Source organism: Chenopodium quinoa, unplaced genomic scaffold, assembly GCF_001683475.1.
Source record: "Chenopodium quinoa cultivar QQ74 unplaced genomic scaffold, ASM168347v1, whole genome shotgun sequence".
NCBI classification, from domain to species: Eukaryota; Viridiplantae; Streptophyta; class Magnoliopsida; order Caryophyllales; family Amaranthaceae; genus Chenopodium; species Chenopodium quinoa.
Window position 1 is genome coordinate 1,239,355 of NW_018745675.1, and position 25,853 is coordinate 1,265,207.

At 41.5% G+C, this 25,853-nt stretch overlaps 2 protein-coding genes across 2 annotated transcripts; both read right to left on the reverse strand.

The window, feature by feature from the left end:
* Positions 1-15,440: 15,440 nt before the first annotated feature.
* LOC110717290 lies at positions 15,441-15,998 on the reverse strand. Its single transcript, XM_021895943.1, has one exon. It carries the CDS (start codon positions 15,996-15,998, stop codon positions 15,441-15,443), a length of 558 nt encoding a protein of 185 aa, XP_021751635.1.
* Positions 15,999-16,076: 78 nt separating this feature from the next.
* LOC110717291 (protein NYNRIN-like) lies at positions 16,077-16,451 on the reverse strand. The gene has a single exon (XM_021895944.1). It carries the CDS (start codon positions 16,449-16,451, stop codon positions 16,077-16,079), a length of 375 nt encoding a protein of 124 aa, XP_021751636.1.
* Between the last annotated feature and the right edge of the window lie 9,402 nt (positions 16,452-25,853).

The window sequence follows — 25,853 nt, forward strand, 5'->3', positions numbered from 1 at the left end:
TTTTTCATGAATTTAGGTCAATGCTTGATTTAACTCCTATATTACACCTTTATAGCTTGAAACAACCTAAAAAAAGTAATTTCACAAGTTTTAGGTTCAGTTAGAGTATTTACGGCTCGAAATGGCTAAAATGAGTTCTAACTTGCCCATTTTTTATGATTTTAGCTCAATGCTTTATATAACTCCTAAATTACACCTAAGATACTTAGTTATGAATATTTATGGCTTGAAACAACCTAAGAAAAGCAATTTTACAAGTTTTAGGTTCATTTAGAGTATTTACGGCTCGAAATGGCCTAAATGAGTTCTAACTTGCCCATTTTTCATGAGTTTAGCTCAATGCTTGATTTAACTCCTATATTACACCTAAAATACTTAGTTATGAATATTTATGGCTTGAAACATCCTAAAAAAAGCAATTTCACAAGTTTTAGGTTCATTTAGAGTATTTACGGCTTGAAATGGCCTGAATGAGTTCTAACTTGCCCATTTTTCATGATTTTAGCTCAATGCTTTATTTAACTCCTATATTACACCTAAGATACTTAATTATGAATATTTAAATGAAGTATCTTCCTAATTGGTGCAGGAAGAGACCCGTTGTGAACTTCTTCACCCGGGCGAATCATATGATGCACCTTTGAAAGTTGTTGCCTATGGTAGTGCATAACCGGCCGAACAAGGTACGGTCCATCTTCGACCTCTTCTTCCTGAGCATTATTCTGTCGGGATCCGTTCTGTGGTTCCTGGGTTCGAGGAGATCTTAATACCTGTGCCTGTGGAGGAGGATGAGTTCACTACACTCTGGGCAGCAAAAGGTAGTTTTGTGCAATGGCCATCTGCTTGGATACGGTTGATGAACCAGGTAATTAAGATTTAGATTTCACGATTTAATATTTTCTTCCCAAGAGTTGGATGGAAATCTTTTCTAACTATTTTTATGATTTGTCTTATTGGCCATCGAAGAAAGGCCAAACTCCAAAAAAGAGGGTGGAGGGGCCAAAGAACAGGAGTGAACATGGCTCGGTGAGTGGAAAAGCGTCGATGAAGAGCCCTTCACGATGTTCAGCTACGCAAGCTACTCCATTAGTTGAAGACACGGTGCTTCAATCGCTATCTCAGGAGTTAGCTTATTTGCACAACCGTGTTTGCGTGTTGCCTAATGACAGCCCCATCCAAATCCAACTTCCTAAGGAAATTTTCCACTACGATTATGATGCAACGGCATGGCTATTCAAAGAAGATGTGAAGGAATTTCTAAGTGGTGCAATGCTTAACATTTCCCTCATTCAAATATCCATGAGGTAATTCAACTGGTACTCAATTTATATTATTCAGTTTAGTGGTGTTTGTCGTTTGGTTTTCTATTAACATTGTGTTATCATACATGCAGAGCACTCCAGGAGCAAATATGGGAGCTTGAATCTCCTTGTCAAGTTAGGTGGTTGTGCCCTGAGCAGATGTCCACTGCTAGAATCTTAGGAAACTCCGCTGACGTGTTGTACTATGCTGAACGGGGTATCAGGCAATCAGTGAGTGCGGGAGACAAGTTTATATTCGTCCCATACTATGAGGAGTACGTCTGATTATGCTAGTCAAGTTCATTTGTTTTCCCAGTTTATTTGTTGTAATAGGCTAACTATTGATTTGTTTGTCTCGTGTGTAGTTATCATTGGACCCTACTTGTGATTTGTGTTTCCAGTAACACAATCTTCTACTTTGATTCTGCTCGGTTACCTCAAGTAAGAAAGCGCCTCGTGAGGTCCATACTGCAAAAGTAAGCATCTAGTTTGTTTCACTTCTTGTTATTCATTTTCATATCTTAACTCATATGTATTGATTATACTAGTCAAATTTGAAGTTATTACTTTGATTTTTTGTATTACCATGAAGAAGACAAATCCTCGATCTCCTCGAGGTCCTACATGGAAAGCACCCAAGGTAATTCACCCATGATGTTGTGATTTTCTTACTTTACAATGCTTAAGATGTTGCTTATTTGCTATGCATTTTGATTCATGTGCTTTGTTCCTCATGCTAGTGCGCACAACAGGAAAACGGAGTTGACTATGGCCTATACGTGATGAGATTCATGTATGACATAGTGATGAGTCATTGTACAGACACACGTCAGCTTGAAGAGGTATGCCATTTGGTTGAAATTGCGTCCCAAAACAACTTACTTGCTCTTTTCTTGTAATCTCAAGCATTAGGCACCTATAACTAAGTGATAATGACATGTTTTAACTAGTTATGAGTTCAATAGACAAAAATTATAGAAAATAGGCATCCTAGTAGCCAAAATGGCCTTACTTGAGCCATTTTGGTTGAAATTGCGTCCCAAAAACACTTACTTGCTCTTTTCTTGTAATCTCAATCATTAGTCACATTTAACTAAGTTATTATGACATGTTTTAACTAGTTATGAGTTCAATAGACAAGAAATATAGAAAATAGGCATCCTAGTAGCCAAAATGGCCTTACTTGTGCCATTTTGGTTGAAATTGCGTCCCAAAACCTCTTACATGCTCTTTTCTTGTAATCTCAAGCATTAGTCACCTATAACTAAGTGATAATGACATGTTTTAACTAGTTATGAGTTCAATAGACAAGAATTATAGAAAATAGGCATCCTAGTAGCCAAAATGGCCTTACTTGAGCCATTTTGGTTGAAATTGCGTCCCAAAACAACTTACTTGCTCTTTTATTGTAATCTCAAGCATTAGGAACCTATAACTAAGTGATAATGACATGTTTTAACTAGTTATGAGTTCAATAGACAAGAATTATATAAAATAGGCATCCTAGTAGCCAAAATGGCCTTACTTGAGCCATTTTGGTTGAAATTGCGTCCCAAAACCACTTACTTGCTCTTTTCTTGTAATCTCAAGCATTAGTCACATTTAACTAAGTGATAATTACATGTTTTAACTAGTTATGAGTTCAATAGACAAGAATTATAGAAAATAGGCATCATAGTAGCCAAAATGGCCTTACTTGAGCCATTTTGGTTTAAATTGCGTCCCAAAACCTCTTACTTGCTCTTTTCTTGTAATCTCAAGCATTAGGCACCTATAAATAACCCCAATTATTATTAATTCACTTCTACTAACTCACGTTTTGTGTATTCTAAGTTTTGCAAGGGGCAAACGGGACTTCCATACACGAGCGAGGAACTCCATGTAATTCGGGAGATGTTGGCGACCTACATCACATTTAATTTGTAAATATCGTCATACATTTTTGTAATATATCATCTCTTCATCAATCCTAGCCTTAGCTTATTAATTATGTACTATACATGAAACATTTTTCTAATTTATATCATATCTTGCGATTGTTATTATTAATTATTTGTGTTTTGTTATTAATAATAATAATTATTGTTACTATTATCATATATTATTATTATTATTATTATTATTATTATTATTATTATTATTATTATTATTATTATTATTATTATTATTATTATTATTATTATTATTATTATTATTATTATTACTTGTTTAAAAAAAAATGGGCGCCATGGTCAATGGCAACGGTTAACCGTTGCCAATTTCTTAAGTTGGCAACGGTTTTGAACCGTTGCCAATTTTTATGGGATTTGGCAACCCTCAAATACTCAACGGTTCAAAACCGATGCCTTTGGGGGGGTTTGAACCGTTGCCAATTTGCTGGTTTTGTGTAGTGTAAACAACAAAACATTTTCCCTATTGTTAGTAGGAGGACAATCCCACTCTTGTATTGTAAGTTCCTCTTACTAAGAGGACATAGTCTCCTGAGTGTTCCCGTTATGATCCCCAGTTACGGCAGACGTTAGGAAACATCAAAGAGTCTAGTACTCAAACAAGAAAACTTCATAACACTCATGGTCGGAGGAAACAAGTTCCGATAGTCATAATGAGAAATGTACTTATGACAAAATTTAAAATTTCTTAAAGTACTCTCATAGGTCTTATCCAGTATAGTTCCAAACTGTGCCTGTGCAAATGATTTATGACCGTCACGTCCTCGCAGCACAATAAACGGTGCTGTAAATCATACTACACACTAATCTATGGCGGTCATCAATCGTCCATCCGTTAGATGACCTCGATTAGGGATAATTTTCGATTTAAATTCAATGTTTACTTAACAGGTGTTTCTTTATCCAAGACATGGTCTTGATACCCTGTTTTGAATATTTCCGTAAATTGAATGGACTCATTATTTAATTCTAAACCACAATTAAATAGTAATGGAGTGAATGATAATTTTGCACAAAATTAATTACTCCATTAATGAATGGTTTTAATACAGTGTCTTACATTAAATATCCTATTTAATTAAAACACATGTACGGGGAATTTCAAAGCCAGTCTCCAACATGCTTAATTCCCATCGCCTCAATGTGCTTGTTGTGTTTCACTTGGGGCAGCGGTTTAGTCAAAGGATCGGCTACATTATCATCTGTGCCAATCTTACAAATTCTGATTTCACCTTCGGATTTCCATTCCCTTATCATGTGAAATCGCCTTTGCACGTGTTTGACCTTTTGGTGCTCTCTCGGTTACCTGGCCTGAGCGATAGCTCCATTGTTATCACAATAGAGGTCTATCAGCCCCTTGATTTAGGGTACAACACCAAGTTCGCTAATGAACTTGCGAATCCAAACAGCTTCCTTGGCAGCTTCTGAAGCGGCCAAGTACTCGGCTTCAGTTGTAGAGTCTGTAGTGGTGCTCTGCTTGGCACTTTTCCAGCTAAACGCTCCTCCATTCAGATAGAATATGTACCCCGACTATGACTTGAAGTCGTCTCTGTCAGTCTGGAAGCTTGCGTCGGTGTAACCTTCAACAACCAGTTCTTTGTGGCCTCCATACACCAGGAATTTATCCTTGTTTCTTTTCAGGTACTTAAGGATGTTCTTGGCCGCAGTCCAATGCGCCCCTCCTGGGTTCGATTGGTATTGTCTCGTTGCACTCAGGGCATACGATACATCTGGCCTTGTACATATCATGGCATACATGATCGATCCGATTAGCGAAGCATATGGGATCTGATTCATTCTTTCTCGCTCAACAAGTGTCTGTGGACACTGTTTCTTGCTAAGAGTTATGCCATGGGACATGGGTAAATGCCCTCTTTTGGCATTCTCCATGTGGAATCGAGCCAGTACCTTATCAATGTAAGTACTCTGGCTTAATCCAATCATCCTCTTAAATCTATCCCTGTAGATCTTGATGCCCAATATGTACTGTGCCTCTCCTAAGTCCTTCATTGAAAAGCACTTTCCCAACCAGCCCTTTATGGACTCCAACAATTTTGTGCTGTTTCCAATGAGAAGTATGTCATCGACATACAAGACTAGGAATGTAATGTCACTCCCACTAACCTTCTTGTATACACAAGATTCATCTGGATTCTTGATAAAACCAAACTTGCTAATGGCTTCATCAAATCGCAGATTCCAACTTCTGTTGGCTTGCTTTAGTCTATAAATGGACTTCTTCAGCTTGCAAACATTTCCAGCGTTGCCTGGATCGAAAAAACCTTCTGGCTGTGTCATATACACAGTTTCTTCCAAAATTCCATTAAGGAAGGCGGTTTTGACATCCATTTGCCATATTTCATAATCGTAATATGCAGCAATCGGTAGGTTGATCCGGACGGATTTTAGCATTGCAACTGGTGAAAAAGTTTCATCATAGTCAATCCCGTGGACTTGTCTATAACCTTTTGCCACCAGTCTAGCTTTGTATATTGATACATTTCCATCCTTGTCTATCTTTACTTTGAAGATCCATTTGCAACCAATGGGTGTATAACCCTCGGGAAAATTCACCAAGTCCCAGACTTGATTTTCAGACATGGAGTCCATCTCGGATTTCTTGGCCTCTTGCCATTTTGCAGAGTCGGAGCTCGTCATAGCTTGCTTGTATGTCGCCGACTCATCACCATCCATGACTAGGATGTCCTGATCATCGGTTAAGACGATACCGAGGTATCTGTCTGGTTGAGATCTTTGCCGTTGCGACCTACGAAGGGTAATAGGTTGAGCATTTACACTGTCTGTTTGATTCTGACCAATCTTCTAAGATGCTTCCAAAGCATCTAGATTGTCAGTTTTGTAAGGTTGACATTGTTTCTCGTCCTCTCGAACTTCATCGAGTTCGATTTTCCTCCCACTTGTCATTTTGGAGAGGTGATCCTTCTCTAAAAAGACACCATCACGAGCAACAAATACTTTGTTCTCGGATTTATTGTAGAAGTAATACCCTTTGGTTTCTTTTGGATATCCCACAAAGAAACACTTATCCGATTTGGGGTGAAGTTTGTCCGAAATTAATCGCTTGACATATGCTTCGCATCCCCAAATCTTGAGAAAAGACAACCTAGGAGGTTTCTTAGTCCATAATTCATATGGAGTCTTTTCAACAACTTTTGACGGAGCTCTATTTAGTGTTAGTGCTTCAGTTTGTAGCGCATGTCCCCAGAAGGAGATAGGGAGTTTACTAAGACCCATGATTGATCGAACCATGTCTAACAAGGTTCGATTCCTCCGTTCGGACACTCTAATCCATTGAGGAGTTTCGGGAGGTGTCAACTCTGAAAGAATTCCATTTTCTTTCAAGTGATCGTCGAATTCATGCCTCAAATATTCGCCACCTCGATCCGATCAAAGTGCTTTGATTTTCTTGCAAAGTTGATTTTCAACTTTTTTCTGAAATTCTTTGAATTTCTCAAAGGATTCAGATTTATTTGACATTAAGTAGACATAGCCATATCTACTATAATCGTCGGTGAAAGTGATGAAATATCGGTAACCTTGTCTCGCGGGTGTACTCATTGGTCCACATACATCCGTGTGTATTAGACCTATTAAGTTACTTGCCCTTTCTCCCAACTTGAAGAATGATTTTTTTATCATCTTGCCTAATAAGCATCCTTCGCAATTTTAAAAACGACTCTAAGTCGAATGAGTGAAGAACACCTTCTTGCAGAGGTTTCTTGATGCGCTTGATGTTAATATGGCCAAGACGACAACGCCACAAGTAGGTTTGATTCGACTCGATGGTCTTAGTTCATTTGGTATCATTCCTACTTTCATTGTGTAAAGCATGCAATTTAATTTGAACATATGTTTGAAAGATAATCTTTGAAACAACTACGTTAGAAGTTTTTCATTTCAAACATCTTGGTGTCCAACACCATTGATCAAAATGCTGTTCAAAAGCATGATAAAACTAGATTTAGTTTTAAATACATCTCAAAGACAAGATGGTGCATGCAAGCACGACCGAAAAACCATCTTCGTCGTCTTCTTGCTCTTGCACCAACACTTGATAAGCTTCTCACTTGGTTCCTGAAAAGGCAACATAAAGTGAGTCATACTTGGTATCCAATACCTTATGATAAGCTTAATTCACAAGTGTTTAGGAAGATACCTTAGGTAGTCGGAATGTTCCCCTCTTCCTAGAAGAGCATGCATTCACTCTTGTAGTGGCCTTGCATGCCACAATAGAAGCATCTCATCTTCGCCTTAACCTTCTTGAACTCCTTCTTCTTAGCTCTCAAGGGCCTTTTGGTCATTCCATAGGCGGTGGCTTGGCTAAGAAGTTGCACCACCTCCTTGAGGGAGTGTGTCTCCTTTCCCGTAGCGATATGCACTCTAAGTGCATCATAGCCCGATTGGAGTGAATCAAGCAAGATATGCCCCGCCATCTCATCTTCCAATGGGATTCCGAGAAGCTGCATGTGTTTGAAGAGTCTAGTCATTCCAAGCACATGAGGTCGGAGGGGCATGCCCAGTCTTAATTTGGCTTTGTAGACCTTTGTTCAAAGCCGGCGCCTTTCCTTAGCAAGACATCCCACGTTTGGTGGCTTTATCCTCATATTTGAAAGTGACCTAGTCAAGTCAAACACGAGGCCATCAAAATTGCCATTTTCACTCTTGGTGACTCTTACATTGACAACGTCCTCAAGTGCTTTGAGGAACATGTCCGAGAGATAGGAGGTAAGACTTTCCTTCCAATCTTCCGCGATGGAATTTGCCATAAGTCGTGAGACCCTTTTGCAATTGGAAGACCATTCTTCATGAGCCTCATCGGTCATGATTCCTTTGGCAAAGAATCTTGGAATTGGAGTATCAAGAGTATACTCCAAGGAACAATTTCGGAGAGTTCTCCTGAGTTCCTCCTCCCATTCCTTGAAGTTGACCAAGTTTAAGGAAAAGGCCAACTTCTCGGGGAGTTCCGGGCACATATGGGTTGTTTGAGTTACTTGCAGACATTGTTCTACAATTGAAAGAATTTGAAGTGAAAAACCATTCATAAATCAATAAGTTGAAATTTAAAACGTTTATGCATATATTCAATCTTATTGAGCATTTTATCCATGCATTTAAAATGTCCCTTATGGGCGAGAATAAAATGATTCCGAGATCCCAAAGATCAAGAAATGGTTAAGCATGCTTTGGCTTGTCTTAATCATTAAATATCTTAAGGTAAGCAATCTAATTGCTAATAGCTCCAAGCTACTCTCGGTTTGATAAAATGTCGCATCTAATGCATCCTTGACATTTTATCTCTTTTGCCACGACATCTAAGGACTCCTTACTGATATCGTTGAGCTTAACCAAGACCTCTTTGAGATGTACATACACTTGTGTAAAGTTTGGCTAGAGCTATGTTCGGCCTGATTCCTAATGGATACATAGGTAACTTCATATCGAGGTGCGGCCACTGATTGGAAGGTAATAGGTCGTTAGTTTAATACCCTAGATCAAAATTACAATTTATATTTCCTAACCTATCTCTATCAAAATTTCTATAGATAGTGGTAAGGTAGGATCGATTCCCAAGGAGACGGGGGTTTAGCACAATTAAAATGATATCTAGGATAAATTGCTAAAAACAAAAAGGGTATTGAGAAATAGCTATGACGAATCCTATTGGCAAACTATCACTAATGAATCAAGTAGAACTAAAAAAAAGGGTAAGAGACAAGAAAAATCACTTCTTAAAGCAAGTAAAAGGATTGGATTAAAGTGATGACAATAGCAAAAGCACTAGGGAGAGGGGGATTCAATCATGAATAATCAATACTATTGAAAACCAATAAGGGACCAATTCTAGGAGTATAAACTCTACCTAAGATAGTTCATTCTCATGCAACTACTCAAACAAATCGATGAAATCATTCACACCTAGATTAAATCATTCTCATGCATTCAATCAAAGGCTAGGTTCTTGGGATTAGAGGTGCACACACTAACTCCAAGCATATTTTAGTTCAAATCACCAACTCAAGAATAAATCCCAATCAACAATCAATATATAATCAAACACACATGATTTTCACCCCCTTCCCTAGCTAAAAATTTAAGCTAGGAAAGAGGAAATGGCCATAGAAACTATCATGAACATATATTCAATAACAACACAACTTAGCATGATTCTAACTTGAAGGTAAATGAAAGAAACTAATAAAGCTTGAATATTTATGAAGATAAACTCAAATAAGAACAATAACACCAAGGAAAACAAAACTAGCAATAAAAGTAAAGATTGATATTATAAAGATTGAAAGATTACCAAACCATCAAGTAGTAGCAACAATCTAGACGAAAGCTTGAATATTTGATTACAAAGATTAAACCATGGAGGATGAGTGTTTTTCTTTTTCAACTAGACCTAGATTTTCTTTCTCTAAATTATGTTTTATGTCAATGGAATAGTGTCTCTAAAGATTCAAGCTAAAGGGTATTTATAGTGCTTTCATAAATGAGGGGAGATGGGCAAGGGAGAGGGCTCTCCAGTCCGCATCCGCGCCCTCTCCGAGCTGGGTAGGAGTTCGTCGAACCTGCAAAGTCGCGCCCGCGAGCTTGAGTGCCACGCCCGCGGCTTTCTCGACGCGCCTGCGGCCAACCATCTCCTGGATTGCTAGCATGGAAGCTTGGTGTGCTGTCCGTGCCCGCGGTTACCTTCCCTGCGCCCGCGGCTGTCTGATGTTGCGCACCCTCTCTACTCGGCATCTCCATAGCATCTCCACCCCTCTAGCAAGTCCTCTAGCAGCTCGTAATCCATCGAATGGTCAAAGAAACGCCCACGAGCACTAAGAAATGTCAAAACACACAAAAAGAAAGTGAAAGTAAAATAAAAGACTAAAAGGGACGGGGAAAACGAGAGGGAACCAAAGTGGCTCAAATCAAGATAAAAAGGGTTAGAAAAGGTGCAAGCAAGTGACAAATCCGAGGGAAATCTCCTAAGAAACGGGGTAAAATGGTGGCATAAATGCCACGCATCAAAATCCCCCACACTTGCCTCTTGCTTGTCCTCAAGCAAAACTAAAAATGAAAAACACACCAAACACTACAAAAATAAGCATAACATGACATAGCTTAAGAAAAACCCACATCAAGTTTTAAAAAAATGGACAAATGCTTAATTCGGACTTGACCACGACAAACAACACCGAAGAATATTAGCCATTCTCAACCTCGTGATGCACGCACGCCTCAAGGAGCTAAAGATTGCAAGAGTTAAGCCTAAGCCAAGCATAGAGAACTATTGAGTCATCCTCCTCCCTAGTCCCCTCCAATACCATCCACGTTCTCCCCACTAGCTTCAAATCATCCCCCTAGGTGGCTCCTCATGATTCCACGAAGGAACCGGAAAAAAGAGTTATTTTGAGGAGGTAAGAGATCGTCCCAACGTCTCATCTATACATGCCCTTTCCATAGGGTTGAAAACCATCTCCCTCCACCGGCTATTGACCACGTACTTCTAGAGTCTAAGGGGCTTTTCACGGGTTGTAATGAAACGGCTCAAGGTAGGGATAGAAAGAACAATTTGAAATAGTGGTGGTAAGTCCTAAGTGGAGCAAGAGGAAGGGCACCCCTCAAGATCTAAACTTACCAAATATCCACAACTCAAACGAGCAACCAAATAATTCAATTTCGATCGCATCACTTCCCTTATTCAAGTATATGCAAGGTAAACGACCTTCTCATTTCATTTCACAAAATATATACCCCATATTTTTTTTACATGAAATTTCCCAAATTTTTCTTTCAAGCCCAAATTTAGGCTTTCAACTCAGGGATTCCTTTCAAACCAACCCACATACATGATTCTTGCTCATATCTACTACACTCCTCACATTAGTTTCACAAGCCCTATGCTCCACTAACTATAAGGGTAGGTAAAACATAGGTCATTAAGCTTGTAATGGGGTGAGACAAGAAGGGGAAACAATAGGCTCAAATTGGTTTGCAAGGAGGTTGATGAAAAAGACAAAATCAAATTTGTAACTAAACAAAAGAAAACTAAAATGAAAATGAGATAAATGTGCCCTTTTCCTCCCCCAAAAGTCCATGGTCGCGATCTTAGGAGCTAATGATCAACACAAGGATTCAAACATGCAAAGATGAGGATCCTAAAACGCCGCTCAGCAAATTGATGAAGGCTTGAACAATATAAACCTCACTAGGGACGAGAAAGTAAGCAACTACCAACTAGGGGGCGTCAAATCCACTATGGGGAGCAACACTATCTTACCACAAACCGTGAACTAAGGGTTCAAATGTCATCATTAGTTCTTGCCCTTGCTACCTTGGCTAAGACTCGACTAGTTCAATCAACAACAATCTCGAAGTGTGCATCACATCACAAAGTTAAGAAAAAAACAAACATTCCAAGATGCATCATCACGGTGGTAGAGTCCAAATGTAGTAAGCAAGTCCAAAATATAACCATATCATCATGCCATAATCATGCCTATCACATAAAAGGGGTAAATGAAAGTGAAACGAAAGAAAGAAGGAGCAAAGAAGGTTCACAAATGAGGCATAGAAATTCATATAAATCCCAATCGATAAACAAGTGATCGTTCGGTATCAATACAAACGATCCCAGGTTCCTTGGAACCACAAGCACACATCCTCGAACCGTTCAACTCCTTCCTAAACTAAATCCTAGACTAAAAACAAGATAAAAAGGGTAAGAAAACAGAAGGAAAGATCTCACCATGTCTCATAAAGAAATAATGAAGAAACCATACCATTTACCATGCCTCTACGTGTCACTTCCTATTTCTTCAAAGCTGCAAGGATGAGGAAAAGGAAAAGAAGAAAAACAAAACACACACTACAAAAAAAAAAGGATTAGTAGTAGAGAGAGAGATCCAAGAATTTAATCATTTGGGTATGACCTACTACCCAAATACAACATCATCATCGAGAAATCATCATCATCATCAAAAAATCATCATCATCATATCATCATCATAAGAATAGAAACCAAATACACCAAACAACAACAACGACACCAATACACCACAAACCAAAACCCCAAGAAGGCTTCTCAAGAGTCCAAGGTGCTTCCCCCGCACTTAACTAAAGCATTCCCTAGCACTCCCTTTTGACAAAGACCCAACAAGACACCCCCCCACACTAGAATGAAGCATCGATCTCGATTCTTGACAAATACAAGGGATAAGGGGAGGGGCAACAAAGGGAGGGAACAAAAAGACCGAAGGGGAACTAGTGGCCACTAGGGCCTGCACCATCATTATCCGCACCCGAACTCCCATAAGAGAAACCCGAGGGGGGCCAAAGGGGTCCCAACCTCCAGTGTAACCAGGTGGCCACCCATAGTGACCTTTGAAAAGGTCGAGTTGAGATGCGGATAATTGATCATATGGCTCGGGTTGGATAAGTGGAGCGGGTGAAAGGGATCAACGTAGGGGTAGTTAGGGTCACCCCTAAAATCGCTCCCACCCGAAACCTGGTAGTCATAATGACCGGACTCATCGGGGAAATCACGCCTAGGCACACTAGGGTGCGAAGACCCTTGCCAATAGGGGTACGTAGGGAGGTTGTCACCACCCCAAGATGGCACGGGCCCTTGTTGGGCCGGTACATATGGGTAGTTAACGGGAAGGGTGACATCCCCTCTACGTACACTTAAATCATATAAGGCGTTAGTTTTGTAAGAGAGGTGTTGGTGGGAAGCAAACATACCTTGCATGCCAAGTTGCATGCTTTCCATTTGTGCCCGCATTGCTTCCATTTCCCGTTGGTAGTCGGATAAGTGTGACGTTGTTGTTGTGTTTGGTTAAATTCATGTGGTTGTTGTTGCTATAGTTGGCTTCCATCGAACCGCCGCTCTCTAAGTGGGGTAACTCTAACCACCACCTCATCCTCCTCGGGCCCGAAACCATCACTAAGGTCGTCACCCTCATCCATTCGAGCATTGGGGAGGACACCCGAGTCCTTCTTCACCCACCAAGGGTGATTTACCCCCTCCCTTGTGTGAGAAGTGAATCTAGGATTGGGGAGGAAACAGTGGTGCTCATGTGCCACCAATAAGCTCCAAGTTCTCCTTAAATCGGCGATGTCAGCAATGAATTTCATGGTCTTTAGCTGATCAAGGTCAAGCCAAATTTCACTCCCATCCTTCTTCCCTATAGGGGTGCACGACTCCAACTTCTCCCCATGGCCCAACTTCATGGCCAATCTGGTGACCATAGCCCCAAAATGAATTTCCCCCTTCTTTGTGCCCGAAAGGACACCCTCAATGCACTTGGTGAACAAGTACCCAAAGTTCATACGCCGGCCATACTCTAGCCTTGTAGCCAGCCAAAGTATACGGATCTCTTCTGTGGTGATCTTACCCAAATCTTGCTTATTAAAGACCATATACCTAAGCATTTGGTAAAGAAGGCGCATGGCCGGGTGCATGATTTGACTGGCGAGTGAGTACTTTGATTTGAAGGTTTCACATCCAGAGAGCACTCTCCACCAATGGAGAGGGGCATAGGCACGGAGCGTCTCATGCTCTGGGAAAAACATGTCTGCATCGGGGTTAAAGTCGAGGAATTGGTTGAACTAGCGAAGGGTGACGGTTTCTTTTTTGTTGAATTATTGAAAGGAGATGGAGAGCTCTTGGGTTCCCGCCTCATGGCACTCAAAGGAGGCAAGAAACTCTAGGGTTGGCTCTTTAAACGTTTGAAAGGCACTATTAACAAAGGTGCCTAGCCCGAGGTTGTTGAAAAGAAACCAACAATCCTCATCGATGCCTAAAGCGGTGGTTGTTGGTTAGTGGTACTGTTTTGTGGGTCGTAGCTTTTGGGATTGGAGGGTTTCATGTATTGGCTTGTGGTTTTTGTTGTGGAATTTTAGTGGGGGTAGTGGTGGAGGGGCGATTTGTTCGGTTGGATTAGGTATTAGGGATGAAGATCCGTGGGGTTCCTTCCCACTCTTTCTCTTTTTTGATCCAAACACCATTTTCACCACATAAATAAATCACCACAACTATACACACAAGCAGTTCACAGTAAAGTCAACCGGGAGCCCTTCAAAATCAAAGTTAAAACCACAAGAAACACTTCCAAAAATCAAGTAGAACAACCACAATCAAGAAATCGAATGGAGCGACAATTATAACAAGCAACAACTCAAGAATCAAGATGATTAGGATGACAAATGAGTATGAAATATGATTACAACCATAAAAAATTTCAACATGCCAATTCACAAAAATGAAATCTTCTCAAACAAACACATATATCAAAGTCAAAGGAAATTAAGAGTAAGGAAGGGATGTATACCAACAAGTGGAACCCAAAGAGTACTCCTATTAGCCCTTGAAGAAGAAGAGAAGTTCACCTTCAAGAAGCCCCTTCAATGGTGAGGAACAAACTTGCACTTGTAGGGCCGAGTATGAGGGAGGAACTAGATGTTTTGATGAGGAAATCCGAATTGGAGATTGAAGAATTGATGATTGATGATTAAATTTGGGAGGAGGAAAAAGGATTTGAGAGTTAGGGTTTGAAAAGGGTTGAAGGGTAGAGAGAGAGAGAGTGAATTTTCTGATTTTTTTGAGAGGAGAGTGGCGTGTAATTGGAGTAAGAGGCTCGTGATTTTCGCAGACCCGCGCCCGCGGGTGCTGGATTTCATGCCCGCGTCGTGCCCTCTCTCAGGCATCTCCCGGAAAATAAAAAAAAAAAGAACTTGAAACTCAGAAGCCCGCGCCCGCAAGGTGACACGCCGCGCCCGCGGCATGCAAAGCCGCGCCCTCTCCTGGGCATCTCTCTGCCATCTCCCGGATTCTTTGAAAAATAATGAAGATCTTGAAGCACAGACACCCGCGCCCGCGAGCCTAGAGGCCGCACCCATGGGTCTGAGTGGAGAGGCCTCTCCTAGGCATCTCCCAGGCATCTCCCGGACTCTATGTTTCTCCCTTCTCTTTAACTCTTTTCACACCCAATTTGTAGGCTAAGTACCCAAAGATTCTTGCACTTATATGAGAAGCAAACACACACAATGAGAAAACTAGAAAAAGTCATTCAAAAATAGCAAAACAATAGAAAATAGAGCCAAAAAGAGTAAGAACTCGAGTTGCCTCCCGAGAAGTGCTTCTTTTAGAGGTCACTAGCTTGACCATAACACACAACCATCATGAAATTGTTGAAGGGTCGAGCCTCAAGCTCTCAATAACACCCACTTGATCATTGCAATGGTAGAGTTTTAAACGGTGCCCATTAACCATAAATTTGTTCCCATCCGCTTCCAACTCAAAAGACCCATAAGGAGTTGTTTTCGAAATTGTGAAAGGCCCCGACCATTTTGACTTAAGCTTTCCGGGGAACAAACGGAGCCTAGAATTAAACAACAACACCTTGTCCCCAACCCTAAAGCTCTTGTTCCTTATATGTTGGTCGTGCCACCTCTTGGTCCTCTCCTTGTAGATTCTTGAGTTCTCATAGGCATCATAGCAAAGCTCCTCAAGTTCGTTGAGCTTAAGTAGCCTTTTCTCACCCGCCAAGGTCATATCCCTATTGAGCTCTTTGATCACCCACCAAGCTTTATATTCTAACTCAACCGGCAAATGACAAGCTTTGCCATAGACCAATCGGTAAGGGGTAGTACCAATCAGGGTCTTGTAAGCCGTCCTTAGATCCCAAAGCGTATCATCAAGCTTGAGAGACCAATCTTTTCTAGACTTGTTTACCATCCTCTCATGGAGGTTCTTGATCTCCCTATTTGATAATTCAACTTGCCCTTGAGTTTGGGGGTGGTATGCTAGGCCGATTTAATGATGAACCCCATATCGTTTGAGGAGATCTTCAAGTTGTTTCTTGGAAAAGTGAGAACCACCATCACTAATAAGAACTCTTGGAACCCCAAATCTTGGGAAGATGATCTTTTTTAGAAGCTTGAACACAACCTTGTGGTCATTGGTGGGCGAGGGTATAGCTTCGATCCACTTGGTCACATAGTCCACCGCCACCAAAATATAGAGATTGCCACAAGAGGAAACAAAAGGCCCCATAAAGTCGACCCCCCATACATCAAAGGGTTCAACCTCCAAAATATTTTGTTGAGGAATTTCATCACGCTTGGTTATGCCCCCACTCCTTTGGCACTTATCACATCTAGCAATGAATTTGTGGGCATCCTTGTGCATTGTTGGCCACCAAAGAAGAGATTGAGAAATCTTGGCCACGATCTTTTCTACTCCTCCATGCCCACCACATGGCAATGAGTGACCATGCTCAAGCACCCCTTCGATCTCATGATCCAGAACACATTTTCTGATAAGCCCATCTCCACATTGCTTGAATAAATAAGGGTCGTTCCAAAAATACCTCCTCACTTCCTTGAAAAACTTTTTCTTTTGTTAAGAGGAGAATTCCGGGGGAACAACACCACATTCTAGGTAATTGGCAGTTTCCGCATACCAAGGGCTTGATGTTGATGTAATAGCCATAAGGGTCTCAAAACCCACTTCTTCATTGATAGGCACATCTTTTTTAGTCTCAAAAGGAAGTCTAGATAGATGATCCGCCACATAATTTTCTGCTCCCTTTTTGTCTCTCATCTCCATGTCAAAGTCTTGGAGAGAAAGAACCCAACAAATGAGACGCGGTTTTGCTTCCTTTTTGGTCATAAGGTAGCGGACCGCTATGTGATCCGTGTAGACTATCACCTTTGAGCATATGAGGTAAGACCGTAACTTATCCATGGCAAAGACAACCGCTAGCATTTCCTTTTCCGTTGTGGTATAAATCCTTTGAGCTTCATCAAGAGTCCTACTTGCATATTAGATGACATAGGGTCGCCCTTCTTTCTTTTGTCCAAGCACGGCACCTATTGCAAGATCACTAGCATCGCATATTAGCTCAAAGGGCAAGCTCCAATCCGGAGCTTACACAACGGGAGAGGAGATGAGGGCTTCCTTGAGCTTTTGAAACGCCTCAAGGCAAGCCTCATCAAAGCTAAATACAACATCCTTTTTGAGCAATTCGGTCAAAGTTTTGGCGATTGATGAAATTTTTTTGATAAACCTCCGGTAAAAACCGGCATGCCCTAGAAAGGCTCTTACTCCCGTAACGGAAGTAGGAGGGGGCAACTTGGCAATCACCGAAACCTTTGCCGAATCAACTTCTATGCCTCTTTTTGATACTTTATGGCCTAGGACTATTCCCTCCTCGACCATAAAGTGGCATTTCCCCCAATTCAAAACCAAGCTCGTCTCTTGACACCTTTTCAAAACTTTCTCAAGATTGTAAAGACATGTGTCAAAAGACGAGCCACCAACACTAAAGTCATCCATAAAAACCTCAATCTCATTTTCAATCATTTCAGAAAAGATGGAAGTCATGCACCGCTGGAAAGTCGATGGGGCATTGCATAGGCCGAAGGGCATCCTTCGGTATGCAAATGTCCCATATGGACGTGTAAAAGTTGTTTTCTCTTGGTCACTTGGATGGATAGGGATTTGGAAAAATCCGGAGTAACCATCCAAGAAACAAAAGAAAGCATGGTGAGAGAGTCTTTCCAACATTTGGTCCATAAAGGGGAGAGGAAAATGGTCTTTCTTAGTGTTTTTGTTCAACTTCCTATAATCAATGCACATCCTCCACCCGGTCACCGTCCGGGTAGAGATTTCCTCTCCTCCTTCTCCCTTGACAATGGTCACTCCACCCTTTTTGGAACCACGTGAACCGGGCTAACCCACTTGCTATCGGAGATAGCATAGATGATGCCCGCTGCACGCAATTTCAAGATTTCCTTTTTGACAACCTCTTGGAGGTTGGGGTTCAACCTCCTTTGAGGTTCAATGGAGGTGGATTGATCATCCTCAAGGTGAATACGATGCATGCACAGAGAAGGGCTAATACACTTAATATCATCAATGCTATACCCAATCACATTTCTATATTTTCTCAAAACAACAAGCAAGTTTTCCAAATCAAGACCATCAAGGGAAGCATTGACAATAATAGGGTATTCCCCTTCAATTCCAAGATAAGCATATTTCAAAGAAGGGGGAAGGGGTTTGAGTTCTACCTTGGGAGGAGGCTTAGGACTCTCCTCAAATTTTTCCTCTTCAAGTTCTAGCTCTTCATACTTAGAATCACTTGCCTCCTCCTCTTTGGCTTCTTCAACGGCCATGGCAAACTCTTTTACTTCTTGAGAGAAGTACTCTTCCTCACATGTGAGAGCTTCAACCATTAGATCATGAGGACTCATCACCACTCTTCCCAAACGATCAAGCTCTTCATTGACAACATCAACCCTATAGAACTTCTCAACCATGGGGGTTTTGAGTAGCTTAGAGAATTCAAAGACAATTTTCTCATCGGCTACCTCACATGTAATGGTATTGTTCTTGCAATTGATCACCGCCCCCAAGGTTTTGAGAGCTTCACGACCCAAAATCAAAGGTGTATCCACATCTTCTTCCATATCCATCACTACAAAGTCACAAGGCACATAGATATGCCTAACTTGAATAGGGACATCTTCAAGCTCACCACAAGGTAGCTTCACCGAACAGTCGGCCAATTGAATTGTTTTCCTTGTGGGGATCATCTCAATGTTTAGCTTTTGAGAAATGGATAGAGGGATCAAACTAACACTTGCTCCAAGATCGGCTAAGGCACCCCTAGCTTCCATGTTCCCAATTTTTACCGGCAAGGTGAAACTCCCCGGATCCTTTTGCTTCTTGGGAATTTTGTGTTGAACAAGTGCACTCACTTGGTGGGGAAGAGTAATAAGCTCATCATTAAGCTTCCTCTTGTTGGTGAGAATATCCTTCAAGAACTTGGAGTATGAAGGCATTTGTGTGACTACCTCAATGAAAGGGAGGTTTATGTGCAAGTTCTTCATCACACTTAGGAACTTTGCAAATTTGTCATTCAACTTCCTCTCCGCAAGCCGACCAGGAAAATGAACTGGTCCATCAAGATTTCTAGCCTCACTAGAAGATGAGGATGTCACCACATCCTTGGGCTTCTTTTTCTCCATACTCCTCTCTTTCTCATCATTCTTCTTCTCTCCAAATTCCTCTTCTTCCCCCACAACCTCTTCTTCTCCCTTCTTTTCTTGACTAACTCCCTCCTTAGGACCCTCATAAAATGCACCCGATCTCAAGGTGATTGCTTTGCAAGAGTCGGGTTTCACAAAGTTGGAAGGATTAGTTTGTGGTTGCCCGGGTAGAGTAGAGGATGGGTTGAAAGGAACCCTCTCGGCCAATTGAGCTAGTTGTGAATCAACCATCTTATTATGGGCCTTGACTTCTTGCATTTGTTGGTTCATGGCTTGAAGTTGTTGAAGAATTTGGGTTTGAGTAGAATCGGGTTGAGACCCTTGCTCTTGGCTTCTTTGAGATGCTTGATTTTGATTTTGGTATTGGTGTTGGTTATTTTGTTGATGGTTCTTTGGATAGTTTCCTCTTTGGTTTTGGTTTTGATATTGGTTTGGGTATTGGTGACTTTGGTTTTGACTTTGGTAGGGAGGAGGATTTTGATTTTGGTAGTTGAAATTGTATGGTTGCTGAGCTTGTTGGTTCCATTGTTGAGGTTGATTTGCAAATCCGGGTGGTGGTTGTCTCCAAGCCATTCCACCGCCGCTTCCCTAAATCCATATTGCCTTGTGTTGTAGGCCGCTACATGTTTCGGGCTCAAACCTCCACAATAAGATGTATCGTGGTTTGTGCCACCACAATTTTGGAAAGAGAAAGACTTAACTTGGGATGAACTTGAACCGCTAGCAACACTTGTATTCAACTTGGCAAGCCCTTTTGTCAACATCTCAATTTGATGTTGTAATTGGTCCACTTTTTCCAACTCATACTTTCCAGCCTTCTTAGGTGCATTCCTCCTTCTACCTCCCCAAGAATAATTCTTCACCACTTCTTCAATTGTTGCCTCAACTTGGTTTTGAGGGATTTTGATCAATTGTCCACCCGCTCCTGCATCCAAGTTGGCTCTAGACATAGGCTCCAAACCATCATAGAAGAACCTCATTAGCAAACTTTGATTGTATTCGTGATGAGGACATGCTTGCACCAACTCCTTGAACCTCTCCCAAGCCTCACTAAGGCTTTCATCCGCTTCTTGCTCAAAGGATGCAATCTTCCTTCTCATTTCGGCGGTTTTCTCTTCGGAGATGAACCTTTTCAAAAATGCTTGGACAATTTCCCTCCACGTTGTGAGAGAATTAGGCTTGACTTGCTTGAGCCACTTCTTTGCTCTCCCCGCAAGAGATTGTCGGAATAGATGCATTCGGTTGTACTCTTGAGTCACTTGGTTGGTTTGTATCATGGCACAAAGCTCAAGAAAACGATCAAGATGCTCAATGGGGTCTTCACTTAGGGAACCCGAAAATTGCTCCGCTTGAACCATTCTTGTATATTGAGGATGGATGGTGAAGTTGGTTTCCGTGGCAGGTAAAAATTTTCCACTTGTGAGCTCATAATCCTCCGGATTACCGAACTCACGAAATAAAACATCCACTTGTTGGCCCGCCATGTCTTCGCCTAGGAAATGTGAGGAACAACAATCACTCTCACTATCAAAGAAAGCACCAAAACCTCTTCCTTCTTCTTGATAGAGTCTGCAGACTTGTCTCAAGGTGCTGTCGATTTCGTGATCACTGTTGTGAGTAGGAGGTCCTTGAGATCTTCTTTGAATTCACCAAAGCTAAGCAAACAATTAGAAATGACTAGAAAGTGGAGAAAGGACAATACAAAAATCAACAAATCCACTTATAACACAATTTAAAAGTGCTAAACAAGCCGTGTCCCCGGCAACGACGCCAAAGTTTGATCGGAAGGTAATAGGTCGTTAGTTTAATACCCTAGATCAAAATTACAATTTATATTTCCTAACCTATCTCTATCAAAACTTCTATAGATAGTGGTAAGGTAGGGTAGATTCTTAAGGAGACGGGGGTTTAGCACAATTAAAATGATATCTAGGATAAATTGCTAAAAACAAAAAGGGTATTGAGAAATAGCTATGACGAATCCTATAGGAAAACTATCACTAATGAATCAAGTAGAACTAAAAAAAAAAAGGGTAAGATACAAGAAAAATCACTTCTTAAAGAAAGTAAAAGGATTGGATTAAAGTGATGACAATAGCAAAAGCACTAGGGAAAGGGGGATTCAATCATGAATAATCAATATTATTGAAAACCAATAAGGGACCAATTCTTGGAATATAAACTCTACCTAAGATAGTTCATTCTCATGCAACTACTCAAACAAATCGATGAAATCATTCACACCTAGATTAAATCATTCTCATGCATTCAATCAAAGGCTAGGTTCTTGGGATTAGAGGTGCACACACTAACTCCAAGCATATTTTAGTTCAAATCACCAACTCAAGAATAAATCCCAATCAACAATCAATATATAATCAAACACACATGATTTTCACCCCCTTCCCTAGCTAAAAATTTAAGCTAGGAAAGAGGAAATGGCCATAGAAACTATCATGAACATATATTCAATAACAACACAACTTAGCATGATTCTAACTTGAAGGTAAATGAAAGAAACTAATAAAGCTTGAATATTTATGAAGATAAACTCAAATAAGAACAATAACACCAAGGAAAACAAAACTAGCAATAAAAGTAAAGATTGATATTATAAAGATTGAAAGATTACCAAACCATCAAGTAGTAGCAACAATCTAGAGGAAAGCTTGAATATTTGATTACAAAGATTAAACCATGGAGGATGAGTGTTTTTCTTCTTCAACTAGACCTTGATTTTCTTTCTCTAAAATATGTTTTATGTCAATGGAATAGTGTCTCTAAAGATTCAAGCTAAAGGGTATTTATAGTGCTTTCATAAATGAGGGGAGATGGGCAAGGGAGAGGGCTCTCCAGTCCGCATCCGCGCCCTCTCCAAGATGGGTAGGAGTTCGTCAAACCTGCAAAGCCGCGCCCGCGGGCTTGAGTGCCACGCCCGCGGCCTTCTCGACGCGCCTGCGGCCAACCATCTCCTGGGCATCTCCCGGATTGCTAGCATGGAAGCTTGGTGTGCTGTCCGCGCCCGCGGCTACCTTCCCCGCGCCCGCGGCTGTCTGATGCTGCGCGCCCTCTCTACTCGGCATCTCCATAGCATCTCCACGCCTCTAGCAAGTCCTCTAGCAGCTCGTAATCCATTGAATGGTTAAAGAAACGCCAACGAGCACTAAGAACTGTCAAAACACACAAAAAGAAAGTGAAAGTAAAAGAAAAGACTAAAAGGGACGGGGATAACGAGAGGGAACCAAAGTGGGTCAAATAAAGATAAAAAGGGTTAGAAAAGGTGCAAGAAAGTGACAAATCCGTGGGAAATCTCCTAAAAAACGGGGTAAAATGGTGGCATAAATGCCACGCATCAGCCACATTTATATTCATAGCTATACACGATCGCATTTACGGATTTCTAATGCTCATCCCTATCTATCTAGAGCTAGACTTGGGGGCTTGAACCCACATCACTTTGCTTATCTAGCCTAAAGAGTCATCATATTTTGACTCTTCTGATATGTAAATTGTCACTACCTTTGCAGCCAAACCTTAGTATCACTTTCACACAATTTATCACACCTACATAGCCTTATCGTCCTTCCCTTAGAAAGCCTTTGTCATGAAATCTTGTTTAAACACGCGTATACATCATCATCATTCAAGACAACATTCAGCAGATTCATCATCATTCGATAGCATCATCGAAAAATGTGCTTAGCTTCCTGACCTAAGTATATTTATCAAGACTCTTACAAAATGTACTTAGCTTCATGACCTAAGAGCATGAATAACACGCAACATCATCATGGCATCCTTGTGCTGAACCTGCAAGCCGAAACATCGAGTCAGTAACATGCAATATCAAGTAAGGTCAAAACATCATTTGAAGAACTAACTGGTTCCATATCCTAAAGACAAGAGTCTTGAGCCTGTCTATTGGTGGGTTTTGCGGTGTTCGACACCGCGCGAAAACAAAACCCGATAACCGGATCGCATGCATAATAATTACAACATAAATAAAAGCGTGCAAAATAAACATAAACGTAAGATAAGAGAGAGAAGAGAGAGAAAGAATTCTCACCCTTGTAGCGTACATCGCTCAGCCGTTGAGCTCGAACTTGAAAGCTTCAAGTTCTGAAAGTGTGAGAACCTCCAATGACTCACATCCTTGCTACCGAACCGTAACCGGTCCCTACCTCGAAGCTTAGTCGGGGCTAGACCAAAATAACTTAGGGTTTGCGAACAAAGGTTTTCTTGCTTTTGGAGATCCCTTAGAGTTCACCAACTCAAGTGAAAATCCCAATACCCAATGATGGGTATTTATAGGGAAGTCTCCCCAAGAATTCCCATGATCTTTCAATGTGAGATAGTTGATAAAAAGAAAAAATAAGATTTAATTTAATTCCAAAATTAAATTAAAATGCCATAACAATCACCGAACGACAAGTGGTGTAAGGAGAGCAAGGGGATAAGTGAGGAACAAGAGGGGAGGACCACCTTCCCTATGCTCCAAAAGCAACCCCAAATACCGGCCCTCACACACGCCCTATCACAACGTGCCAGCTAGTGCACGACCATGCGCACTAAAGCACACCCAGTAGGTGGCCTAGAGCTCATCAGGCCTGCCAGCATGGCTGCGTGTGCGTGCGACCTAGCAAGCATGCCGCACATTCATGCGGGCTGCTTCTAGGCGCTGCTATCCTTCAGCGAGGCTCAACAAGCCTAGGCTCGCTGCTGGCCTTGTTGGCACACCACGCATGCATGGCCTTGCGGCCTTGCTGCCGCACCATGCATACTAGGCCTTGCTGGGCCAGCTAGCCAGGGATGCTAGCTACTAGTTAGCTCGGCATGCCGTAACTCCCTTAGCTAGCACACGCATGCGGCGGCTGGGCTTGCGGCCAGGCCTTGCATGTTGACAACATTTGCTAGCCATATTGCCCTAGCTCTCTGATGGCTTGGCCATTTTGAGGCTAGGGATATACGTTGTGACTTGTTATTTGGATGATTTTTTCGTCTCGTCGATTCTTAAATTCGACTTTAATTATGATGCTCTAAGCTCGGAATCCGATGTCTTTGTTCATAAAATCTCTATTGGCTTATATAATGCGTCGGATTAATTCGTCGCTTCGGTTCGATTACACGATTGGTGTGACCTGAAGGGTTCAGTCAAGATTAAGCTGTTATATTAATTATTCATCAATATTACTGATCAAAAACGGCCTCCAGCTAGGCATTCCGATCACTTGACCTCACTGAATAATTAGCTTTCTAATTAATTTCTAACCCTATATCGGAATAATACACTTGTTCAAAGGACACCATTCCTTTCATCTATAGCTCTCCAGAGCGTCGTCGATATGCTTCTCGACCATGCCGATCGGCCTCGGATAGCGGATTGACTGGGACAGGATCTAAAGTCTCCCACTACGACGAGCAGTCACCTAAAATATGATCAAAAAGCAAGTTATTTGAGGTTTTAAAAGTGACTACAATATAACACATATATTCCGAGGTCAAACTTGAGAAAGATGTGGTGGTAGAGCCAAGGAAGGAAATAACTCCTGGGCATAATCAGCGTCCATGTAGACATGCTCTCACGAAGTGATCTGAAGACGACCTCCGACATGTACAAGCCCCTCAAACATAGCCACATCTAACATAAATGAAGGTTGAAGCACAAGCACCATAAAGCAATCAGTATTGTGCTGGTGAGTCACCCGCTTCCCCAAATACCAAACTAGATGCACAATGTCGTAGTATAAGACACAATATCAAGAAAAGGAAAATAAAGCAGAGGGTTGTCCCTTACACCAACATCTGTGGTACCTCGACGCAACAACCTCGGAGGCTCTCCACTGAGTTAACGCGTGACTTGTCCCAATGATGCCAGTTCACGCCAATAAGAAACTCGCGAGCTACACTTTGATGCCATTGAGGAGCCAATTCCTGAAAGTACTCTTAAAACCATAACTGCAATAAAGTTAATCTGTGAATTCCCAAGTCGAAGAAGAGAAGCCAAAACAAGGGAACAAAGAGCTCGTCACCTTTACAATACTTCAGAGACCATAGAAGGTATCAGGAGATGGTACCCTAAGCCGACCTAGTTAAAGGATGCCTTCTCAGCAATCCTAACCAGGGACAGTAAGTAACAAAGAAGCGCACGAGAACTCTTCTCAGGAGAAAGAGTCCTAGAGATGAAAATCAAAACAAAGATCCACACTCGATGCTCGGGTGCCGTCCCGACCATATCAAAACCTCAAGCCAGAAAGGACGCTACCTCTGACCACTGACTTTGAGGACCAGTCTGGGGTATCGACTGGGCCCTTACAACCTGTACAATGGGGCCTAACCAATCCTCTACACCATTCGACAACCAAGTAAGCTCAGGTCTTTGCTAAACGTATCACTCCGTGAAACGTAAACCGCTGATACTACTGAAGTCTAGAGGGGTCACTATCATCTCCCGCCAAGTGAAGTGAAAAGTTTTGGTAGTATCCCAGAATTACTCCAATAAAGCTTGAATAATGGTAGAACGGCAGCCCCAAGGGCT

Excerpts from the sequence above, each read along its gene's own strand:
- LOC110717290 (XM_021895943.1), bottom strand. The coding sequence starts at position 15,998 with ATGGTAAACAAGTCTAGAAAAGATTGGTCTCTCAAGCTTGATGATACG.
- LOC110717291 (XM_021895944.1), bottom strand. The coding sequence starts at position 16,451 with ATGCACAAGGATGCCCACAAATTCATTGCTAGATGTGATAAGTGCCAA.